A 23737-nucleotide genomic window follows, 5' to 3' on the forward strand; every position below is an offset into this window, starting at 1 on the left:
AAATGGTTAATCAAAACATTGGATGTTGCTCTATATATCCAAACGTTTCTTTTTTATTATTTTTGTAGGGTTTTTTTTAAAATAAAATAACCCCCATGTGAAGTCCTGTGAGCTTTACTCTTGGGATTTATTGCATCCATAAGTCACCACTGTGTGCAACAACTTCGCATTTTCTAAGGCACAGTTTTAATGAAATAAAATGTAACTTTCTATTAGACAGCAACAATGTCTTAAAATTACAACATTGTACAAATGTTTTCAGTGACAAAGTATTTCTGCATGAGCACGCAACTTGCATGCAAAGAACTGTCTAGCATTTTAAATAAATAGATGCTATCAATATAAACACTTAGAAAAAAATTATTGCTTACCTAATATCCACTTTATTTCCTTTTACTAACACATCAAAAGACAATGGATGTGTACATATTCTGTCACATACAATAAGGAATCTCTTAATTTAGTTGATCATGGTTTTAAGGCAGAATAAATAGATTTTTTTCCATTTTAAAGAGCATCTTAAGCTGCTGAGTGTGATGCTTTTGAATAACTTCTCTTTATCAGCCTGCTGAAATTCACCATGTAGTACAGTTAGAAATCAGTACTGTAATATTTTACAACTGTAATGTGTGAGCTAAATTCTAGGGTATATTCTTGATTTCTATACCCACAGCTCCAGTTGCTGTTTCAGGGAGCTACTGGTATGCACTAATGGTAGAATATATTTATGATAATGCACAGAGTGCAACTGACCCAAATGCGCTTAATAGTTTTGTTGGTTTTTTTGTAAAGTGTTACAGATTAGATGTCATCCTGCATTCTTTATACACTCACAAATCCCACTGAGTGCAATGAGAGTTGTATATACAAGGAACACAGGTTCAGGACCACTGATGTACTGCACTGAATCACAGCTGCTTATAGTTTGACATATTCTAATTATATTGACCCTTTATGGGACCCAAATCAACCTGTCTGGTTTGTAAATGTATTTCTACTATATAGAATCTCATTAAGGTATCAGATTCATAAGATCTGCTAATTCATTTGTAACAACTCTACTGGCCATGAGAAAATTACAAGCCAGTAGATCCGTTTAGCTGTACCAACAACCACCAACCCACCTCTGGATGAAGGTAGATTCAGCTTCATCCACGTCAGCCCCCCAAGAATTTGGTAGTACTGTATAATTCTGTACACGTTAAGAAAAGATTTCCTCTTTATTATCCTACTGGGGGTTTTTGCAATTGCTAATGGCATACACTCTTTCAAGGTTAATGAAGAAATCTTTATTTGATAGACTATTAAACTATAGTGTTGAACATTACTTAGTGTATACACACACTGAAAAAAAATCCTAATGCTAAAGGTGCAATAATTTATTTGTATAACTCCTACCCTCCACTGAAGGTAATATAAAACAAAATGTTTCAGAATTACAGTATGTATTATTAAACTAGTGTCTTTGTGTAAAAAAGTTATAGTTTCAGTAATAACAGAAAAGTCACTTGTGATGTTTAGTTTTGCAAATGCACTAATTGGATGCTATCTTTAAATGATTTCTCATCTTGAATTGACATATTCTAGAACTTCCATAAATGTTCTGTAAACTTAATTTTTTAATTCCTAGAAGTATTAAAACAAAATAGATTTATTGACTCTTTTCTGACTTTGAAAAGACCAAAATAACAGATTTTAAATCATAAACATATCTGAAAATATGGAAAGCCTCTTTTTTAATATTTCAGATATGAATTACCAAATGTTCTTCATACACATTATGCAAATTCATTAAGAAAGGGAAAAATCATACTGCGCTTTAAAGTAGCAGATGCAGCTTTTTATATGAGCATTACAAAATGAGATGGGAGCTATGAAGTCCATGGATACGAGCTCTTACAAGTGATTGTCTGGAAGCAGCCCCAGGGACATGATGGGAAAGCTCCTTCTTGCAGAAAGTTTTTAGGACTGAAATTCCTGTCACAACGTTGTTGGCTGCCCAGCAGCTAAATTAAAAAATAAAAACACAGTAACAGTTACAAAGGTGAAAAATCTTGACACTTGTTACTTTTGAAACAATGGAGTAGATAGGATTTCCCTCATGTGACATTTATATGCAAGAAATCCTGGCAAGAGTTTTACAACTCAGTAGTGCCCCTAGTTCTACAGTCAATTAAGGATATAAATTAGGCACCAACTGGGGGGGAGGGGGGGGGAGGATATAAATATTGGCCTAGCAGGAATATATCCTTTATGTTTGAAAGACAAATGATCTCCTTTGTATTGCTAGTACATTCTGCATGCACTTCCAGTCAATTTACACACACAATTATGATAAAAACAATATTATGGTAGAACAACATGGCAGAGGTTGATAAGTCATCTTTAGCCAATTCCATTGTGCCAATTTTGCATTATATGACTGCACACAATGATCAGAAGCAGCCTCCTCCTGTAGCCAGGCAATACACAAGTTAAAGAAGAGGGTTAACTACTTTGCCTTAGAACTTCTTTGTCAGTGTCACATGTATAACATTAATGATATGGACAAGAATATTTCTGTTTTTTTTTAAAGTTCATCTGTATTAATTTGTTGTTCTAAAAAGATAAGCTATCCATAAACTGCAGTCACTTATTTAAAAAAAATACCCTGGTCACTTAGTTTTCTCCTAGAAAAACAGAAGACACATTGACATACATATTTTTTTATTTAAAGTTTCTAAACTGGTGTATTCATTATGAAATAAAGTAATTTGGAGCTTCAGGCAAACTTCTGGTAGGCAGCTGTTCTGCAAGTGTATCCACACCCCTCTCAGCCTCTTATTTGCACAACTTCTGGTTAGTGTAAGAGCACTAATATTGTAGTACCCTGTCCTCTATTTCAGACAAACTGTCTTCCAAATTTTTGATATATAAATAAAAGCCAGACAAAATACAGATAAACCATTTCAACTGTTGAAGGCCAACAAAATCAATCCCTCTAGAACTCCTAAACTTGGACTATTTGTCCACTTTTGGAACTTAAGCACAAGTGGGTAAATTTTTAAAGTTTTGAATATAAAGAAAAGCTCCTGAGCAGAGACACTGCAGAAAGAGGCCAATTTTCAGTTTAGAGAAAACACCTGAAGATGTGCTAGGAAATTCTGAAAATATTATTTGTATTACCCTAGCACCTAGGAGCCCTAATCATGGACCAGGACCCCTTTGTGCTAGGCCCTGTACAAACACAGAATATGAATTTGTAATGAAAACAAAGAACATTAAATCACATATGCACAAGTGACGTCACTATAATACATAGTATTTTCTTCTACTTTCTGGCACAAAGTTGTAATAAAATTGCAGAAGACAACTGCTACCTCACATGTACAGAGTAATAATACTCAACAGTGCCCTCTCTTGTAAATGGGATCACAACCCTCTTTCAAAAAAAAAAAAAAAAAACGGGGAAGGGGAAGAAAAAAATATTGAATTTTCTTCCAATTTTTATATATAGCTAGAAACACAGATATATACATTTATGGCCAATTCCTCACCTACTTGAGTAAGAGTTTGCATGATCAAGCCTATAGATATGAAGAAGTATTTCTAAATTTTTTAATTTTGTTTGGTTTGATATAAGGTGCCTGTCAAGGCTGTATCCCCACTTTGAACTTTAGGGTACAAGTGTGGGGGCCTGCATGAGGACTTCTAAGCTTAACTACCAGCTTAGTTCTGGTCCGCTGCCACCATTCCCTTCCCTGGGAAGCTTTGAGAAACCTTTCACCAATTCCCTGGTGAATACAGATCCAAACCCCTTGGATCTTAAAACAAGGAGAAATTGACCCTTCCCCCCTCCTTCCTTTCATCAACTCCTGGTGAATACAGATCCAAACCCCTTGGATCTAAAAACAAGGAAAAATCAATCAGGTTCTTAAAAAGAAGGCTTTTAATTAAAGAAAAAGGTAAAAATCATCTCTGTAAAATCAGTATGGAAAATAACTTTACAGGGTAATCAAACTTAAAGAGCTCAGAGACCCCCCTCTAGCCCAGGTTCAAAGTATAGCAAACAAAGATAAACACTCTAGTAAAAGGTACATTTACAAGTTGAGAAAACAAAGTAAAACTAAGACGCCTTGCCTGGCTTTTTACTTACAAGTTTGAAATATGAGAGACTTGTTTAGAAAGATGGGGAGAACCTGGATTGATGTCTGGTCCCTCTCAGTCCCAAGAGCGAAAAACCCCTTAAACAAAGAGCACGAACAAAAGCCTTTCCCCCCCCCCCCCCCAAGATTTGAAAGTATCTTGTCCCCTTATTGGTCCTTTGGGTCAGGTGTCAGCCAGGTTACCCGAGCTTCTTAACCCTTTACAGGTAAAAGGATTTTGGAGTCTCTGGCCAGGAGGGATTTTATAGTACTGTACACAGGAGAGCTGTTACCCTTCCCTTTATAGTTATGACAGTGCTTAAAAGCATTTCATAACAGAAATAAAAGCAACTGTGCAAATGAATGAGAGGCTATACAACAGCACCCTCTATCTCTAAAAATATGGAAATATTTCTAAACTCAAAAATCAATACATTAGGACTGAATACAAGTTGTGGATGGACCAGAGTATTTTTGTTCCTTGACTTATAGAGCCAGACTTTTTTGGGGAGGGAAGGAAATAATATGGGGGAAGGAAGAGGACCCTGTGTTTTGTCCCATCAATAGCAAACATGTCCGGGATATTCGGTATTCAACAGAAATTTCAGATCAAGTTTAGGGTGGTGATCTGTGTTTTTCTCCACACCCCCTTCCTTTCATGCAGAATAAAAGTGCAATGTATATCCTATGTATCTGACCATGTGCTGGGAGGAGGGAAAGGAAGGAAGGGGTTAAAAATTCTATAGTAATTTGATATCGATCACATGTAGATGGCATAGTAGATAGGAACAAAATCTGGACTACACCAAGTGGTAGTACCGTCCTACACTCTCCAATGACAAGTGAGAGATCCATGAACAGGAATCTCAAGGACATACAAGGTCCGAGTGTGCTGCAGGGGCCAGGTATTTAGACATTCAATGGGATGGCATGTCTAATATGCTTAGCAGGGACCCTTCTGCCAATTAAAGAGCAATGTTCATGGACTCTGAAGTCTTTCTGGACAGAAAGAGGAGCAAAGTGGGGCAGGGTGGTGGTAGGGGTGACCAGACATTCCGTTTTTAAAGGGACAGTCTCATATTTAAGCCCTCCCAAAGATGTCCCAACTTTTTCTTGAAAACGGGCAAATTATCATGTATTTTCTGTCTCCCCCACATCAGTACTGGTGGGTCCTGCTATTGGCCGGATCCCTGCTTGCCAGCCTCCCGCTGACCAGCAGTGAGTGGGGGTGGTCCAGTGGCCAGCAATGGGTGTGCAAGGCTGGTGGCGTGGTGAAGATGCAGCGCACAGGGCCGGCTGCTCCCCCACTGGTCCGTCAGTGCAGCCCCTAGCCCGCCCCAACCCCGCCTCTTCCCGCCCCTGCTCCGCTCCAGCCCCGCCACCACTCCCTCCCCTGCAGCCAGGCCCGACCCTGCACTCACCGCATGGTAAGTGGAGCGACCCGGCCCCAGCCTGGTCCGCTCCCCTGGCTCCCAGCTGCGCCGCCAGCGAGTGCTGGGGGGGGCGGTTCCCCCCATCCTCCTCCCCCTAAGCCTGGGAGCCAGGGGAGCAGAGAGGCTGGGGCCCCAGGCCTCCGCGGGGGACAGGGGGCTGGCTACTTCCTGCGGGAAGTGGAGTGACCGGGCCCCAGCCTGCTCCGCTCCCCTGGCTCCCAGGAAGTGGCCAGCCCCCCTCACCGCCGTCCCCCACCAAAATAGCTAGGGACGGCCCTGGCTCCCCAGGCCAGAGGGCGGGGCGCAAGGTGGAAGTTTCGCCTAGGGCGCGAAATATCCTTGCACTGGCTCTGCGGACGGTTACATGTCGCCACTGCAACCCACCCATTGGCCCTTTACGTGCTCCCCCTCTTACTGTCCTCTCCCTGCTTTGCCCCTTCGCCCCCTCTCCAGCCCCGCTGCTCCTCCATATCCCCCCGACAGGGTACATCTTAATATTGTTATGTTACATATGAACGTATGCACAGTTAGTAAATACCTACACATCTTCCAAGAAGAATGACAAGATTAACTCTAGAATGTAGTGTGGAAGGAAAAACATCATGGACACCTATCTTAAAATGCAATCTGGTACTTACTTCTGGATCTGATGTAACAATCATTGCAGTTGAGAAGACCATTTCTAATCCTGACATCTGTTCCACTTGCTGCATCTCCAAGCTGTCCCTTGCAAATTCCACACTATTGGTTGAAGAAGAATGAAGAGGGTAAGGTTTATGGGACAGGTTTCTTTTTCTCTATCTCATTTTTTCCAAGGTTTGGATTTTCATTTCATGAGTTCCTTGTGAGGTGAAAAAAAGATTTCACGTCGTCTAAAAGCAGGGTTTTTAGAGTGGGCTATATTTAGGGCTTTATCCCATAAGTCTTCACTTAAACTAAATGCACATTAAAATCAATGAGGGTTTTGCCTAAGACATTACTATAGAACTGAGCCCTTTGTGACAGGCAAACCTCAGAAAGGTCAGAGGTTGCAAAGATGAAGATGGTTATTGAACGCTTATCTGAATGTATGCTGTGTAAATCAGGCTGGAGATGCGAGACCAGGTGTTCTCTTGAGATTTCTAGAAATCACCAGCTTAGCTGACTGAGAAATACCATAAGAACAGTCTCTCTCAGACTATTTCTACTTGAGGGCTTGGTGAAAATCAGAAAAGCACATTCATGAAGACATTGGAAAATGCCTGCATGCATATCCCTTTCTGAGGCAGAAGCAAATTTCAGTTTGAGGCAAAGGTTAGCTCTGGTTTTAGTTTTAGAGGAACACCTTTTTTTTTTTGTCCACCTTTACTTATATGCTGCCTCCTTTACAAAGTAAAAGCTAGAAGCAGCAATTTGGGATCTATGGGTATTTTTGATTAAGATGTTGGTTAAAAAATTCTGCAATCGTTTTTCAGCTACCTGGTCAATATAATCATGGAGGCACTGCAGTTTTACCTGTTTCCTCCCATATGTAGTAGGAAGAAGCAAAATTTAAAAATCATTTGCATGTAACACAAAGGTCACAAAGTACCAAGTACACTGTACTAGCGCAAACATTTGAAATGGGAGCAAGTGATGGAATGTTTAACCCGTCATCCTGCCATTCAACACTTACATTCTATCTAAACAGAGATCTTAAACTGTTTAGCATCTAATTAGTAAGAAAGTCTGTTAAAATACAGTTCTCTAGAAAAGTGTCAACACAGTTTCAAACCTCAGTGACTGGGTCACAGAAAATGTTTCTTGATGTAGGGTTTGTTTTGCATCTGAATCTCAGGTGTGCTGAACAGCAAACATACTTCACAAGACAATGTGTAAAAGAACAGAAATTAAAGTGACAGGTACTTTATCTATAAGCATTTCTAAACTGACAGAGTATAATTCATATACTATATAATTTTTCTAAGATGCTAAGCAGTGAAAGCTCTCGAAGATGAATCTGATCACTTGAAAAGGGGTGGGGCGGGGGAGTTGGTCACAATTACTTTGAAAGATTCATTTGGTAAATTATTTAAGCACAGTTCATCAGATACCAGCATTCAAATATTTTATACTTGGGAAATGACATGTAAACTGGACATTAACCAGTGTCCCTAGGGTGACCAGACATCCTGATAAAATCGTGACTGTCCCGATATTCAGCTGTTTGTCCCGCGTCCCGACGGAAGTATTGTCAGGAGGCCATTTGTCCCAGTATTTGGCTTCGGTGACGCTCCGGCTTTTTTTTGCTTCGGCAGCGCCCTGCCCCCCCATGTGTCCCGATATTTTGTTTTTGTCATCTGGTCACCCTAAGTGTCCCTAACTTCTGTTATTTGAGATTGTGGAATAATATCTGCGCACTTACTTGCTAATAAATCACAGGTCTTGGTTCAATTAATATAACCCTTGGTGTAACCATTTGATAGGAAAGAAACAAATTTAGACCATTCTAACTCCTCTTCAATACAAATGCATAACAGTGGTGCAGAATAACAACTTCCTCTTCCTTCCATTTCCAGTGTTCATGATCCCTAATTACAACATACTTTCTTCCCACAGTAACCATGACACAGGTAGCATGAAATCTTTTTTAAACAACCAAGATAATAATGAAGTCATACCCTGAAGCAATGAATGTGAAAATATAGACCGAGTGTTTCAATAATCATGGCAGCTCCTTTCCCAAGAGGAAGCCGACAGGTAGAACATAGTTTCTTTCCACTGACAGACCTAAAAGACAATATATATTTTTTAAAAATGTCAGAGCAATGTGTGGCAGAGTACAAACAAATGTTTATGCAGTTTTATTAAGAGTGGTCTGGAAGAATGAGTGAAGTGTTGGGAGTCAGGTGATCCTGAGTTATAATCCTGGCTCTGCCATTGACTCACTGTGTGGTCTGGGCCAAGCCACTGCACCTCTCTGCCTCAGTTTCCCCATGTGTAAAAATGGGAATAATGCTTAGCAACTTATCTCACAGTTGTGCTGTGAAGATTCATTAGCTAGGGGAGATGGACTTTCACTGGGACTTGAAGTGCTTTTGATAGTCTCCACTCCTTAAGTGTCTGTATAGTGCTTTGAACATGTACCGCATCTACAAGCCAAATCAAAAAGAGAAGGTGCAAATTGCTTAAATATGACGGAGTTAAATAAAAGGAATTACTACTGTGGATTATTTTTACCCTAACTGAAGATGTAACATCCAACTGGAAATACATGTGGATTGTCAGTGTTACTAGCATAGCACACTTTTAGGTAAGTTACTTGAAAAAAATTCAGTGTTAACAGTTAAGTTTCAAATAATAAAATAATGCAGAAACTCACTTCTCCATCAGGGAAAACTGAGCCATTGAGTTTCTTGAATTATTTACAACCAAACTGTTAGCATGGAATTTTTTCAAACAATTTACTTAAGTGTGTTTTAAATCTTTCCTCAAGGCTGAGCTTTGCCATGATGCCTGTAAGAAATCAGCCAGTTAACAATAGTGATTGTTGGGGGACAACTGGAACTTACATTTGCCATTTAAAAAATTATTATAAATAAAGTATGTAAAATTGTATATGCTTGAATATATTCCTCTCTCCTCGTTCCTTCCACATGCTGAGTATGTTTTTAGATTTTTAGTTCTTCAGAACAGGGAGTATGTGACTTTGTTTGTCTTTGTACAGTGCTTAGCAACATGGGCCCTGAGTCTGAAAGGGACCTTGTCTCGTGGCACTAGTGAATTAACAATAATAAATCAGCCATTGGGTAGAGGTAGGAGAGAAATTTCTCAATGATTCATGAGTTTCAAATGAATGCTTTGATGTGTGCTTAGGCAGTGATAAGACAACATACAGTACTTACCGTTACCTTTATTTGTGCCACAACATAACAATAAGCCACAAAAGAGTGTGCATTTGTAGTCCACTGATGTATACCTTGGCTATATTATAAGAGAACAAAGGCAAATTCTTCTTTATCCACCAGAAAAGTGCATTAATGCACACCCTGCACTAGGTCATTGCTATTGGAATACGGTTTGTTAAATTTTTTAAAAAAACCCTTAAAATATAGTTTTGGGTGTTTATGCAATATATCCTTCCACTATGTCAGGTACTTCCTAATAAAAAGATAAATAAGTAATAGGGAAAAGGTTATAAACAAACACATTCCTCCATCTCTCTTTTAGCTTCCCAAAGAGAAGCAACAACCAGATGTTGGCAACAATAGGCAGGCAGAAGTCTAAAACTAACAGTGTTTTGTGCTTGGTTTTGAAAAGTTGGCCTTAACATCCTATGAGTAGCCACACCTATACATGAAAAACATCATGGAACTCAAATCAGGAGATCTTTGAAGAGGTGTCTCTTAGCAGAAAAGTCAAATATCTCCATATTCATGACAGAAGGATGCTGTGTTAATGGGCATAAGATCATCTCAGAATATTCCCATACAATCAGTATAGAGAGGAATCAAGGGGGCATAGATGAAAGTCATCTCAAGTACTGTAAATTAGTCTTAAAGTACACTACATCCTCAAACAGATGTCACATCTGCACGTGTTAAACCATTTTTTAGAACAAATACCATTTTAGGTGAATGTGACTGGGAATTACCAATTGCTGCTAAGATGCTGCAATTCATAAATCACTAGGATGTAGTGCTCTCAACTACAAGCACTGAACAGTAAGATGTAAGACATTTAAATCTCTACATTAAAATCCTTCAGAGAATCAGTTCTCCAGCAGTGATCAAAAGTAGTAGCAATAGATAAAAGAAAAAAATGATCAAAGTTAATCTTTTCTTAGGATACCTGGCAAATCCATTATTTACTTTTAATCTTCAGAGAGAACTGATTTTCAGAAGTGTTGAAAACATGCAGTTCTCACTGATTTTAAGGGGAACTGCAAGCGCTTAGCATCTCTGAAAACTAGGTCACTCATTTGCAGACTCTTTGGGCAAGGACTATATTCACTTTGGGTGAGTCTCACATGCTGCCCTGGCCCCTTTATGCTGGGTAAAAAGGGCTAGGAGCAGTCTTAAAGGGGCTCTAAAAGCCTCTGCTCCAGCTGGGGAAGAATTCCCTCAACAAAGGAACTGAAGAGGACAGCTGCAGGTGTCTTCCAAAGACTCCTATACAAGCCCTGTCACAGGGGGCATACTGGTGGTGGGAGGGGCATGTAAGGGATGGGTGGGCATGTGGTTGCAGTAGGTAGTGTTGGAATGATTCTGGGCAGCTCTGCTGGCCAGGGACAGGCCAACAGAGTTATCCAAATTACACTGGGGCTGCTCTGCCCTCTGCAACAGCCTAGGATTGGGAAGGCATAAAAGTGGCTTAAAGCCACCTCAGCACCACCACCGCTTGGGTTCCATGTTGTGCACAGCGTGGAATCTCCTGCTGCGAGTCTAGTACAGTGTAAGCACACTGCGGGCAATTGCTCAAAATATATTACATCTAGACTTGCAGGACTACATTTACAAAGAGGCATCCAAGCACAGAGCGCACACATTAAAAAACAATCCAAAACTAATCAAAATCTGGTTACTATAATGCTTTCAATTTTCACATTCTTCTTAATGGTGCAGAAGCTATTGTGGGCCTCACTGAGAAAACAGCAACACTGGGATAGCCCTGGGGCAAACTCTGAAAGTGTAATTGCATTTTAACCATTTTAGTCTTCTAATTGTGTCCAAATTAAGTCTATGCATGCAAACATAATTAATTTTGATTTATTTAAAGGCATTTTGCAGGGCACAAGGTAGGGATGTAAATATCATTTAAAAAGTTAACCATTTAAACGATTAAAATTCTATCGTTTAAACGGTTAACCAATTAAAGGGAGAGGGGCTGGGGTTGCTTTAGCTGGCGAGGCCAGGGCTGGGGTTGCTTTGGCTGGCCATGGGGCTGGGGGCGGCTGGCCAACTGGCGGGGTGAGCCGGGGTCCGGCGCTGCATGGCTGGGACCGGGGTCCAGTCAGCGAGGGCGGGGTCTGGCATGGTGTGGCCGGGATCCGGCTGCTAGGGCCGGGATCTGTCTGGCACGGCATGGCCAGGAATTAACGGTTAAAGTTGGTTAACATTTTACATCCCTAGTACAAGGTGGCTCAGTGGGATAGAACACCATTCTCCTTTTGGTCACAAAGTCAAATCTAGTCTATTATTGGTAGTGATCATACGTTATTACCACTTCATAGCTATTCTTTGTTGGCCTACTGTACCTGAAATATTTTGGAAATCTAGTTCCTAAAAGACCTGAATCTACGTCTCTAGAAAGAAGCTTCATCATAATCACTACCCTTACTAGGAGGATTAGCAGAGAGGCCAAGTATTAGGGTTGAGAGGTCTCTGGAGATTAGAACATCCAGGCCAAGACTGAGTCACAATGGTGCAGACTGCTGTGTTTTGGCATTCATTACCACTTCCAGTACTGCTGATAGAGTACTCCAATGACTAGTGTGAATCTGACATTTCCCAGGAGTCCTAGAAATTCACTAAAAGTTCAATTAATAACAAAAACCTAGGTTGCAACGCTTAGTTCTCATTTGTCTGCAAATTCAATTGCTGAGGGAATCCTTAGATTAAAAATCATTTTAAAATGGATTTCAGTACAAAGAGTGAAAATAAAAACAGACTGTTTTACTCTGCAAATTGGGTCTCCAGGGGAAGAATTAAAAAAAAAAAAAAAAAAAAAGGCACGATTCTAGTTTTGAAACAAACACTTGTTGAGAAGATTGGAATTTTATTAAAAAGTGTTTGTTTCTATCAACTGTGGTAAAGTAAAGCATTCACTTGCCAGTGATTTTTTTCTGATTGCAGAAGCAGCTAGTTGAACAAAGGAACAAATCACTTTTAGGCACTGTGGGTAAAATTTTCCAAACTACCTAAGCGATTTAGGAGACTAAATCCCATTTTCAAAAGCGACTTGGGCATTTAGGACCCTAAGTCTTATAGAAAGTCAATGTGACTTAGGTTCCTAAGTTGCTTAGACTGCAACTATATGCACAAAAACTGTTTCCTATGGTTTTAGATTTTGCTCTGCAAGTGAGGAGGTTTTTTGTGCAATTACATAAGCAAACATCTCCTTTTTCCAGTACATTCATCACAAAAGCTAAAAATGCATTTTTGAAAATGTAACCCACACTGTTTTATCATGTTTCTCAAGAGATAATTTGATCCCCAATGCCAGAAATCACGATGTTCCCCTCAGCAAATGCTAATTTAAGCAGTAGTTAGATTCCCTGCACTTTGGTATACCTTTGGGAATACGAACTAAAAAGCTTCCAGTAAGCTTCCTCCCTTTACACCAAAGTATTATAAAATGCAACGGAGAGGCTACACAATAAACCTTAAAGTTTGGTACTGCTAAACCACTTTCCTATATAGACAAAAATATTTTAAGATTCATTCCAGATGCCCCATTTGTCCATAAAAATGAAAAAGTAGCCACATTTTATTCCTGGAGAAACAAGGAAATAGGAATTTTAATTGGAATATATGAAAGTAAGTAATGTAAACATGGCAACACTTTTCATTTACTGTACTTTTACTCTCCCAATCAATGATAAAGCCCAATGGAGCCTCCACCATCATCAGTCCACCAGAACTACTATTACAACACTCCTCAAAGATCTCTTCTTGTCCAGGTCTTGGCAAACCTTGGTGAATTTATTCAATTTTTATCCTCCCTGACCAGCTCTTTCTCAAAGTTTTATCTTCTTTTGGTTTTCACATCTAGTTCTTCTCCTTGCTCTTCTCCTACCTCTGTGACTTCATCCAGTGTCTCTCAAAGGGCCCTCCTCTCCTCCCCTCCCCCCTCCATTCTTCCTGGGGATCCCATGTGAGGCCATCATGGGACCCACTTATTCTATCATCACACTCTTTTCCTAGGTTAACTTATCTTCTCATATGGCTTTAACTATCATCTTTACACCAAAGACTCAAATCCATTTTTATTCTTCTAATCTGTCTCTCTCTCTCTATCCAATTTTGCATCTCACCCTGTCTCTTCAAATTATTCTCCTGGATGTCTTGCCACTAATTTAAAAACGCAACATGGCCAAAATGAACTCTTTATCCCAAGCTCTCCCTATCCTGCCACCTATTGTCTGTCACTGTTGACGACATCACCATCCACCCTGTCACTCAGGTTCATAACCTGGAAGAATAGGGGTTATTTTTGCCATGAACATCCAGGCCACATCCAAACTTTGCAGCTTCGCTCTCTAACATTTGTAAGATCTGATCTTTTTTGTTTCAGTCCCTACAGCTAAAACCCTCATCCATACACTCGTCTTCCATCTTGATTACTCCTGCTCTAGCTTCCCAGATACCCACATTATCCCTTTCAAACCCATAAAAAATGGTGGTCTGATCATCTTTGTCTGTTGCTCTGAGTTTGTTGGCCACTCTTTGAAAAACCCCCTGGCTTCCCATTCTCTCTCACATCGAGTTCGGGCTTCTTACCATCACCACCAAAGGCCACACAGCTCTACTTTTCCCTCTACTTACTTTATTGTTTTACCCTGCTCCCTCCCCCATTTGTACGCTTAACTCACAAGCAGCTTCAGACTCTTCCATGCCATCCCTTATACATGGAATGACCTTGCTGAGTGAATCAGTAACGCCACTATCCTCTTCCTTCAAACCCCTCTAAGGCCTTGTGATGCATATAAGAAATTAGCCAACTAATAAATGCTATGTACAGGGGTACTTGGCAGGTTGATATTGAAAAATATTTGTACTGTATGTTTTAATGCCCTTCTCCTACCCTTCCTTCATCCATCTTCTTAGCTTGTAAACTCTCAGGCAGGGACTATATCTTTTTGTGTGTGTTGACAGTATTTAGAATATCGTAAGTGCTACCATAACACAGACAACCACCACAAAAACCAATGAGGCTAGACCAATTTTTCAGGTCTGTATATCGATTACAACTGGTAAAATATTTAAATTCTATAAATTAAGTGTGTTAGAAAATAATAATCCCAGAATATTTAAAAGAAAGGTATTTTCATGTTTTTAATGGGAGTAATGACATTGGCATCCAGTCCCTTGTTTCCAACATACACATAGTTGATTTAGTCCAATTAATCTGGAGCCCAGAAAAGGGACTCAAACCAGGGCACAACTGCTAAAACTATGAAGAAATAATCCAGAGTTTAAATAAAGCAAAATATAGTTATGAGCTGGGTGAAACCTGTTATGGGTTGAGATTGACAGGTGTGAACTTCGCCTTCTGTTAATATAACCGTAAACTTAAGCCCCGCCTAAGAAAAAGGAGTATGTGAACCTGTCCAGGAGCCTTTGCTGAGTACTGTTTTGGGGAGTGGTGAGATGGTGTATGGGAAGACCGAACAGACTGGGGGAAAATAAAGACCTTGGGTAAGACACACAGAGAGAGCCTGAAGGAACAGCTGAAAGCACCGTGGCCAACCTTGGAAGAAACCTGTAATGAGGATTTTAGGTCAGGGATGCAGGCTTGGATCAAAAAGGGGACCACGACATATTCTGCAAGCAACAACAACAACAACAAAAGATCCCATCTGCCATTAGATTATTAGCATTAGCAAAAACAAGAGAAGAGGTTGAAAATAAAGGCACCAGTGGTTCCACTGCCAATGCAAATAGCACTAGCAAGAGGGCATACTGCGTAATGAACTGTAGGAGAAATATTCTGTGTTATTTCAAATCATACAAAAAGGAGACCTTCATCAGACATTAATCCAATATAAATAAATATTAGAATAAAACACCACCTTCCATTCAACCAACCCTTTGCTTTGGGTTGGCACTTATGTCTCACTGGGCGCTGCGTTGCTCTCTGTGTGAGAGAATTAGGCCTCTAAGGCTAGGTCTACACTGGGGAAGGGGGGGGTCGACCTAAGATACGCAACTTCAGCTACGCGAATAGCGTAGCTGAAGTTGGCGTATCTTAGGTCGATTTACCTGGCCGTGAGGATGGCGGCGAGTTGACCACTGCCGCTCCCCCGTCGACTCCGCTTCCGCCTCTCGCCACGGTGGAGTTCCAGAGTCGACGGCAGAGCGATCGGGGATTGATTTTATCGTGTCTACACTAGATGCGATAAATCGATCCCCGATAGATCGATCACTAGCCACTGATCTGGCGGGTAGTGTAGACGTACCCTAAGAGATTAGCATGAGTGTAGGGATATCAAAGGAACCAACATGTGCTTCAAGTCTGGGAATTAAGGACAGGATTTCTGTCAACAAGTGTTGAAATGTCAGTCTCATGAAGAGCTTCCCCAACTAATCTTAAATAAATATACTTTCCCTACTCCAGCTAAAAGCTGGATTAAATTTGAAAACCCTAAATACAGCTGAAAACACTTGAAGTGATATTTTGATACTAGTGAATCAAGATTAATGTTGCATATAGGAGGAGAATAGAGCGATTTATAATCAAGACCCCCACACTCCGTCTCTTTTCTAGTTTTATGCAGGAGGTATTGGACATATAGACCAAAGCCTGAATTGTTTTTTACTTAAATTGTGCTGCTGAAAAGCTCTGCTATGTGTGTTTCAAATGAATAGTAACATACATTAATAACAGAAGTGGTAGCTCCCAAAAAATCTGATCCTGCTGCTCCAAAGCACTTAAGCATGTGCTTAAACTTTAAGAATGTGAATAGTCCTGAGCCAATGGATGTCCTCTTGTGGTTATAGTTAAGCACGTGCTTAAATGCTTTGTTGGACTAGGGCTTATATTATATTTGGAATTGTATAGCAATGTTGAGTCCCATAAACTAATGTTTGCACTGAACTGCATTATGGGCAAAAAAATCTCAAAATGTACGATGATGGAAAATTACGCATTGCAGGGGACATTTGAAAATACCAACGTTAAAATAATATTAATAGAATTGAACTGCTACAATTTATCTTTGAAGTTTCCCTTAAAGTTATATTTTAAAAGAATTAGTCAGTCTGCAAAATTCCTTATTGACCTTTGATACCTGTTGGGTGAGTGGTTTTGAGGTGTAGGAGAACATGGAGATGACAACCCAGGCCTGAAATTCTCATGACAGCCTGTCCTAAAATACAGAAGAGAAAGTTGCAGTAAGATTAAAAGTAAATAAATAAAAATCCTAGCAGTCTCATACAGATGAGGTAAAAATAATCCAGAACTAAAATTTAGCTCTGCTGCTTAAATGCAATCTCTAGAGTTAGTAAACTATAATATAAACACTCACTGTTATTTTGACACAAAGAAGAATAAATAATTTTTGGAGTGTCGGTTTAGCAAGAATAATTATTCATACTGAACAGTAGCTTCATTGCAGCCCCCCAAAAAACTGGACAAGAAGAGATGCAGGAAGAGCTGAGCAAATAATTTGTACTGAAAAATTATTAGACCAATTTCACCTCTCTCTGCTCAAAAGTTGTGTGTGAGCAGATCATGTTTTGCTCATATGTACTAATTATTAACTGAATAATTTCAATGCTAATTCTCAGCATGTAAATTGTTCACAAGTAATTTGCTGTAGGTATTAGATGGCTGAAATTCAAACTAAGCTGGTTAGTTTTGATAGGATACAACTCACATGGTATGTTTCTACTCCTAGACTTAACAAATAGCACAAATAGTTATAATGAAAATAATAAATAAGAAAAAACCAAGAGAGGTGAAACAAGAGTTATAGGTGAGGGATGAGGCATTCATTTGTATAAAAGTTTGTGTTAATGTATATTAACAAACAGATCCTCATCAATGCTTAATTGTGAGCTCTAAAATATTTCTCTCTCTAACATACAACATTGATATTTCAATTGTGAAACTTAAGTCAAAATGTCTCCCTTACTGAGAGAGCAGAAGCTATCCTTTAGTAATGCTTATCTAGAAACACAGGGCAAAGTACCAGAGAAACAAAATGAAGCCAAAGTGAAGATCCAGAAAAAAATTACTAATCTTAATATCTTTTCTTTTAAATTTCAGAATGCTGCTATATAGATATCTTTTAAGACAAATAATATGAAAATGGATAGTAGCAGCCAGAAACTATTTCAGCATCAGAAGAAAGTTAGTTGATACTAACTTGACTTCTTTCACTCGGATTGCATTTCTTATGAAATGCAAAGATGAGTATTACATCATTATAGATTGGGAAATTAGGTTCTCAAAAGTCAATGGGAGTTTTGCCATTGACTTCAATGGGGTCAGAATTTCCCCCCAGGTGTCTACAGCAATGTTAACTCTGCCACTTTGCATAATCTGTATATATTTACAGCATACAATTAACACAAACATAATATATTAACTTCTATATGTTCCAGGGGTTAAAGGGCTAAAGAGAAGTCACAGGATTAATGGCAGCTGGAGTATGGGCTTCAACAGAGAAGTGAGTTGAGAGAACAGGTCAAGGAACTGAAATTAATAAAGGTTGGTGTTTTGTAGGAAAGCCAGGAACTAGCAACATTTATACATGGTATGATTAATCAGTGTTGGTCCAACAAAATAGCATGTTTTAAAGTAACTTATGAAACACATTGGATAGCTCCAAAAAGAAAATCAGAGTTAACAAAACTTCTCAAACTTTACACTATATTTTATTTATAATGCATTTAGAAAGACATCTCATCACGGGTAAAGTAGGCTATCAAGCAAACGCCCATGACCCACCTTCTCCTTTCGCCTGGGGAATTATCCTGCTGGCCTATGCTCTGATCCAGAGATGTTTTCTGTTTAACTTCTTCTGAAATGTGTGGTGACTGTTTCGTTAACAACTGCTGATTCCACGACACATCTGAAGTTACAGAGTGGGGTAAACTGAATACTTGAGATAAAAACCATTTGAGAAGATTATTTTTAACCAATATAACTTGTGAATACAAAAAAAAAAAAAAAGAAGAAGAAGAAGAAGAAGAAGAAGAAGAAGAAGAAGAAGAAGAAGTAAGGCACAGAAGTCAAACAGGCTACTGCACATAGAGAAATAAGGCCAATACAATCTTGTTAATGTTTGTAAGAAGAGACACCAGATTATGTTCAGTATATTTTCCAGTCAGGAATAAATACAGGAGCACTGCAGTTGAGCTACTTAAATATGTTCAGACAGCCAAAACAAAATGTTTCTCGTCAATGGTCCTGGTGCATCCAAGCTTCCAGACAACTACAAGAGTTATGTATGCAGGGTGCTGACCCACAAGCACCGGGGAGAACTAACTTAGGCATTAATAAAAAGAATGTGGGCTGTTCATGTCTGCTATTCACTCCCACTGTCCCAGTAGCCCCAGCAACAGTTTTTTCTCCCTGTGACTCCCCTCTGCCTTTTGGATCATCTCATAAGGCTCATCAGCTATGACAGCCGCTCAGTGGCCCATGGGATGCTCAGTGAATGTGCTTTAGGCCAGTATTCAGTGAATTCAGATGTCTAGGGAGCCTGCTAGACCCTGTCACACCAGATACCTCTTATTTTTTGAGTGGAAGGGAGAGGACTGCTTGGGCTTCTCCTGAAGAATTTTGCTACTCATAGGTTAGGAAAGGCTGGAAAGGCCTCCCCTTGAAGACACCAACTACTTGGATTAGAGGGAGAGAGAGAAAAAGGGCCTTTGGTCTCCACTCCTCAGAAAGGCAGGGACAGTGGAGGCATGCAGACTTTCATATGAACAATCCAAGCAACTAGGGGTGGAATGTTATTGGAGAAGTGCATGATCATATCAAAAGGTAGGTAACCTATCTTCATCATCAAGAAAAGCAGAGCCCTGTTGGGCATTGGGCCATCAAGGCACTGGCGAGAGAGCTGGGAAACTTAAAGGATCAAAGGCAAGAGAAAGGCTATCGAAAGACCACTGGTGGACAAGTTGGGGAGAACCTCAAAAAGTCTGGTTAGAGTTCAGATAAACAACGGAATTGTTGGATGTTTACCCAAACTTAAATTGTCAAACCTTCCGAAGTTTGCTGATCTCTACTTAAAATGTATTAGTTGAAAAGTCAGTTTTTATTTATGTGTACAAAGATACGCTACAGGATAGTGTTTTCTGTTTTTATCTGTATAGAAGCCTTTAATCAAAATATTAAACATACAATGAAGTTCCCATAGGATATACAAACCTACAAAATTTAAACTGTGAATTTGTACTGCGAGCATATAATAATTTAAATAGTTTAATCCCATTCTCTTACCTCATTTTTAGGGATAACCAAATTTTTGTTACATCAAAACATGAAGGTCAAACTTAAATAAATTCATAAACCAAATTTACTTTTTACCATTGATCACATTGTTTACTTTTTTCTTTTATCTCAGATTAAACAATGAAAATACACTAGCCAATTTCACTTTTCTTTACAGGCAAGTTTTCACTCTCCAGTTCTCCGGACCTTGTACTGCCCTTCATTGTTTGGGTTGCAATGCTTATAATAAAAAAATATATATATATTTTTAAATTCCATTAACCTGAGTTTTTTAAAAGATATCTGAACACAAAATTGACCTCTATATCTATAATTGAAGGAATAGCTTTTGAAAACAGCTGAGTTGGAGAAATGGTTAATCAGAGAACATAAGAATGGCCATACTGGGTCAGACCAATGGTCCATCTAGCCTAGAATCCTGTCTTCTGACCATAGCCGGTGCCAGATTCTTCAGAGGGAATGAACAGAACTTGGCAATTATCAAGTGATCCATCCCCTGTCATCCAGTCCCAGCTTCTGGCAGCCAGAGGTTTAAGGACACCCAGAGCATGGGGTTGCATCCCTGACCATCCAGGCTAATAGCCATGGATAGACCCTTCCTCCATGAGCCCAATTATACTTTTCGCCTTCACAACATCTCCTAGCAATGAGGTCCACAGGCTGACTATGCACTATGTGAAGAAATACTTCACTATATTTGTGTTAACTGCCTATTAGTTTCATTGGGTAACCCCTGGTTCTTGTGTTAAATGAAGGGGTAAATAACACTTCCTTATTCACTTTCTCAATGCCATTCATGATTTTATAGACCTCTATCATATCCCCTTTAGTCATCTCTTTTCCAAGTTGAACAGTCCCAGTCTTTTTAATCTCTTCTCATATGGAAGCTGTTCCATACCCATAATCATTTTTTTTGTCTTTCTCTATAGTTTTTTTCAATTCTAGTACATCTTTTTTGAGATGGGGGCAACCAGAACTGCCTGCAGTATTCACAGCGTAAGCATACCATGGATTTATATATTGGTATTATGATAATTTCTGTCTTATTTTCTATCCATTTCCTGATGGTTCCTAATATTCTGTTAGCTTTTTTAACTGCCACTGCACATTGAACAGATGTTTTCAGAGAACTATCCATGATGACTCCAGGAGCTCTTTCTTGAGTGGTAACAGCTTATTTAGACCCAATCATTTTGTATGTATAGTTGAGATGTTTTCCAATGTGCATTACTTTGCATTTATCCACACTGAATTTCATCTGCCATTTTGTTCCCCCGTCACCCAATTTTGTGAGAGCCCATTGTACTTCTTCACAGTCAGCTTTGGACTTAATTATCTTGAATAATTTGGTATTGTTTGCAAATTTTACTACCTCACTGTTTACCCCTTGTTCCATATCATTTATGAATATGTTGAACAGTACTGGTCCCAGTACAGATCCCTGGGGGACCCTGCTATTTACCTCTCTCCACTGTGAAGGCTGGCCATTTATTCCTATCTTTTATCCAGTTACTGATCCACGAGAGGATCTTCCCTCTTATCCCATTACTTCTTACTTTGTGTAAGAGCCTTTGGTGAGGGACCTTGTCAAAGGCTTTCTGAGGGCATGTCTACACTTATCAGTAGATCGGCACTGATGCAATCAGTGCAGCGAGTGTCAATTTAGGAGGTCTGGTGAAGACATGCTAAATCAATGGGAGAGCACTCTCCCATTGATTTGTGTACTCCACCTCCCCGAGAAGCGTAAGGGAAGTCAACAGGAGACACTCGCCCATCGACATAGTGCAGTGTAGCCACTACAGTAAGTGGCTCTAACTACGTCGACTTCAGTTACGTTATTCACGTAACTGAAGTTGCGAAACTTAGATAAATTTAGCGTGGTAGTGTAGACCACAGCCCTGAATATCTAAGTAGACTATATCCAGTAGATCACCCTTGTCCACATGCTTGTTGACGCTCTCAGAGAATTCTGATTGGTGAGGCAGATTTCCCTTTACAAAAACCGTGTTAACTCTTCCCCAACATATTGTGTTCATCTATGTGTCTGATAATTCTGTTCTTTACTGTAGTTTCAACCAATTTGCCTGGTACCGAAGTTAGGCTTACCAGCCTGTAATTGCCGGGATCACCTCTGGAGACTTTTAAAAAAAATCGGCATCACAATAGCTATTCTCCAGTCATCTGGTACAGAGGCTAGTTTAAGTCATATACCACAGTTGTTAGTTCTGCAATTTCATATCTGAATTCCTTCACAACTCTTGGGTGAATACAATCTGGTCCTGGTGATTTATTACTGCTTAATTTATCAATTTGTTCCAAAACTGCTTCTATCAACACCTCAATCTGGGACAGTTCCTAAGATCTGTCACCTAAAAAAAATCACTCAGGATGGGGATCTTCCCCATACCATCTGCAGTAAGACTGATGTTGCTGGTGGATGTGTAGAGGTCCTCCCTTCGATTCTCCCTCTAATGTCATATAATATTATAATGGTGCACCAGCTCTACTCTAGCTAAGATTGGGAAGCCCTTCTTCTTATTAAAAGGACAATCCTTCTTAATGCTCTAAAATCTGTGTGCTTACATGAATTGTCTTGAAATTTGCAGTGCCTCATGGGAGTGTAGTGTAGGGTAGGGTTAGTGATCCAAATGTGGGGTCATTTGATCAAGGGGCTCCCGAGATACAGACCCCAGAAAACAAAAACAGCATTTCATTAAGTTCATAGATTCTAGCAACTCTGAAGTGTGAAAGCCATCCTCGGCGGAAATCTGAGAATAAACTTCTTATATCACAATCACAGCTCTATGATGCTCCTCAAACTAATCCCCAGATCTCCTCATATCACAATCACCGATCTTTCAAGTTGCTCCAACTTATTCCTCTGCTATTCAATACAGCTACACCTAACATAGTGACTACAGCTGGAGTTCATGCAGTTAATTCCCAGTGGCTATTGCCTGCTCCTTGGGGCAGAGTTAAGGGTGCATTCTGTATTTCCTGGTTTTCAGAAGTTTCAGTTTTGCTTAACTCAATGTTCTGGAAGGGATCGAGCTATCACTAGGCAACCTTATCTCTGTGTTACTTAATTTTTGTCATTAAATAATATTTGTAGGATATACTTTAGATTACTATTGTGCACACATAGACTTCGATTATTTAGCTTCTCAGCTGGAGTTTAAGTGCTCAGCCTTCCATGGCATATAATGCCAAGGATCCAAAGTTCACTTATCATTTAAACTCATTTATCTTTGCTTGTACTAAACAGATTTTGAACCTGGGAAAAGTTTAAATCCCGCAGCAATAACACTGATTAAATTATTTTGGAAATTTGCAATTTCATTTGACTAATATTCTTGATTAAATCACTTTATGAACCTCTGAAATTTCCTTGACAAACAAACGCAAATGAACAAAACCAATTCTTTGGATTGTTTGGAATCTTACCCTGAGTCAATGGTAGATTCAGTATAACTGGTGAGCTGTGCTCCGTCACTGACACCTGGTGATCCTGCTCACTTTCCCTCTGAAGAATAGTCTCTGGATGTTCTGTGGGCACTTTATTTACACTGCTAATAAAAACAAATCACACTGTATACACAAAGCTAAAAGGAATGTTAGCTAGAGTGTCATTTCATTATTGTGCTTTTGTATGTGAACCTCTTATGCACAACAAATACTTGTTTCCGTGTGTTAGCAATAATAGATCAGTGTGGGTAATAATCATGAATTGGCAACAAATTGAGATGGTAATCTATGCTGACTCTCCTTGCTGGCCTGACATACTGCCACATACATGCCCTGAAGGTCTTTCTGTAACAGCATCACGTAGAATAGCATATTAGACAAAGCAACAGCTCTTGTGTCAATGGTCTTGCTCTTTGTACAGGACCGGCTCCAGGGTTTTTGCCGCCCCAAGCAGCGGGGAAAAAAAAAAAAAAAAAAGCCGCGATTGCAATCGCGATCGGCGGCACTCCAGTGGCAGCTCCACTGTGCTGCTTTCTTCTTCAGCAGGAATTCGGCGGCAGGTGCTTCCCT

At 39.6% G+C, this 23737-nt stretch overlaps 1 protein-coding gene across 1 annotated transcript in view; it reads right to left on the reverse strand.

Moving 5' to 3' along the window:
• Positions 1–1980: 1980 nt before the first annotated feature.
• Positions 1981–23737, reverse strand: part of LIMCH1 (LIM and calponin homology domains 1) — a 99807-nt gene continuing 78050 nt past the window's right edge. The window contains exons 23-28 of the mRNA XM_065405513.1: positions 23147–23271; positions 18191–18344; positions 16518–16604; positions 8197–8305; positions 6196–6298; positions 1981–2006 (exon numbers count right to left, since the gene is read on the reverse strand). Of these exons, the coding sequence (XP_065261585.1) occupies positions 1981–2006; positions 6196–6298; positions 8197–8305; positions 16518–16604; positions 18191–18344; positions 23147–23271 (604 nt within the window). The remainder of the gene's footprint in view (positions 2007–6195; positions 6299–8196; positions 8306–16517; positions 16605–18190; positions 18345–23146; positions 23272–23737) is intronic.

This window comes from Emys orbicularis, chromosome 5 (genome assembly GCF_028017835.1).
Source record: "Emys orbicularis isolate rEmyOrb1 chromosome 5, rEmyOrb1.hap1, whole genome shotgun sequence".
In the NCBI taxonomy this organism is placed as follows: domain Eukaryota; kingdom Metazoa; phylum Chordata; order Testudines; family Emydidae; genus Emys; species Emys orbicularis.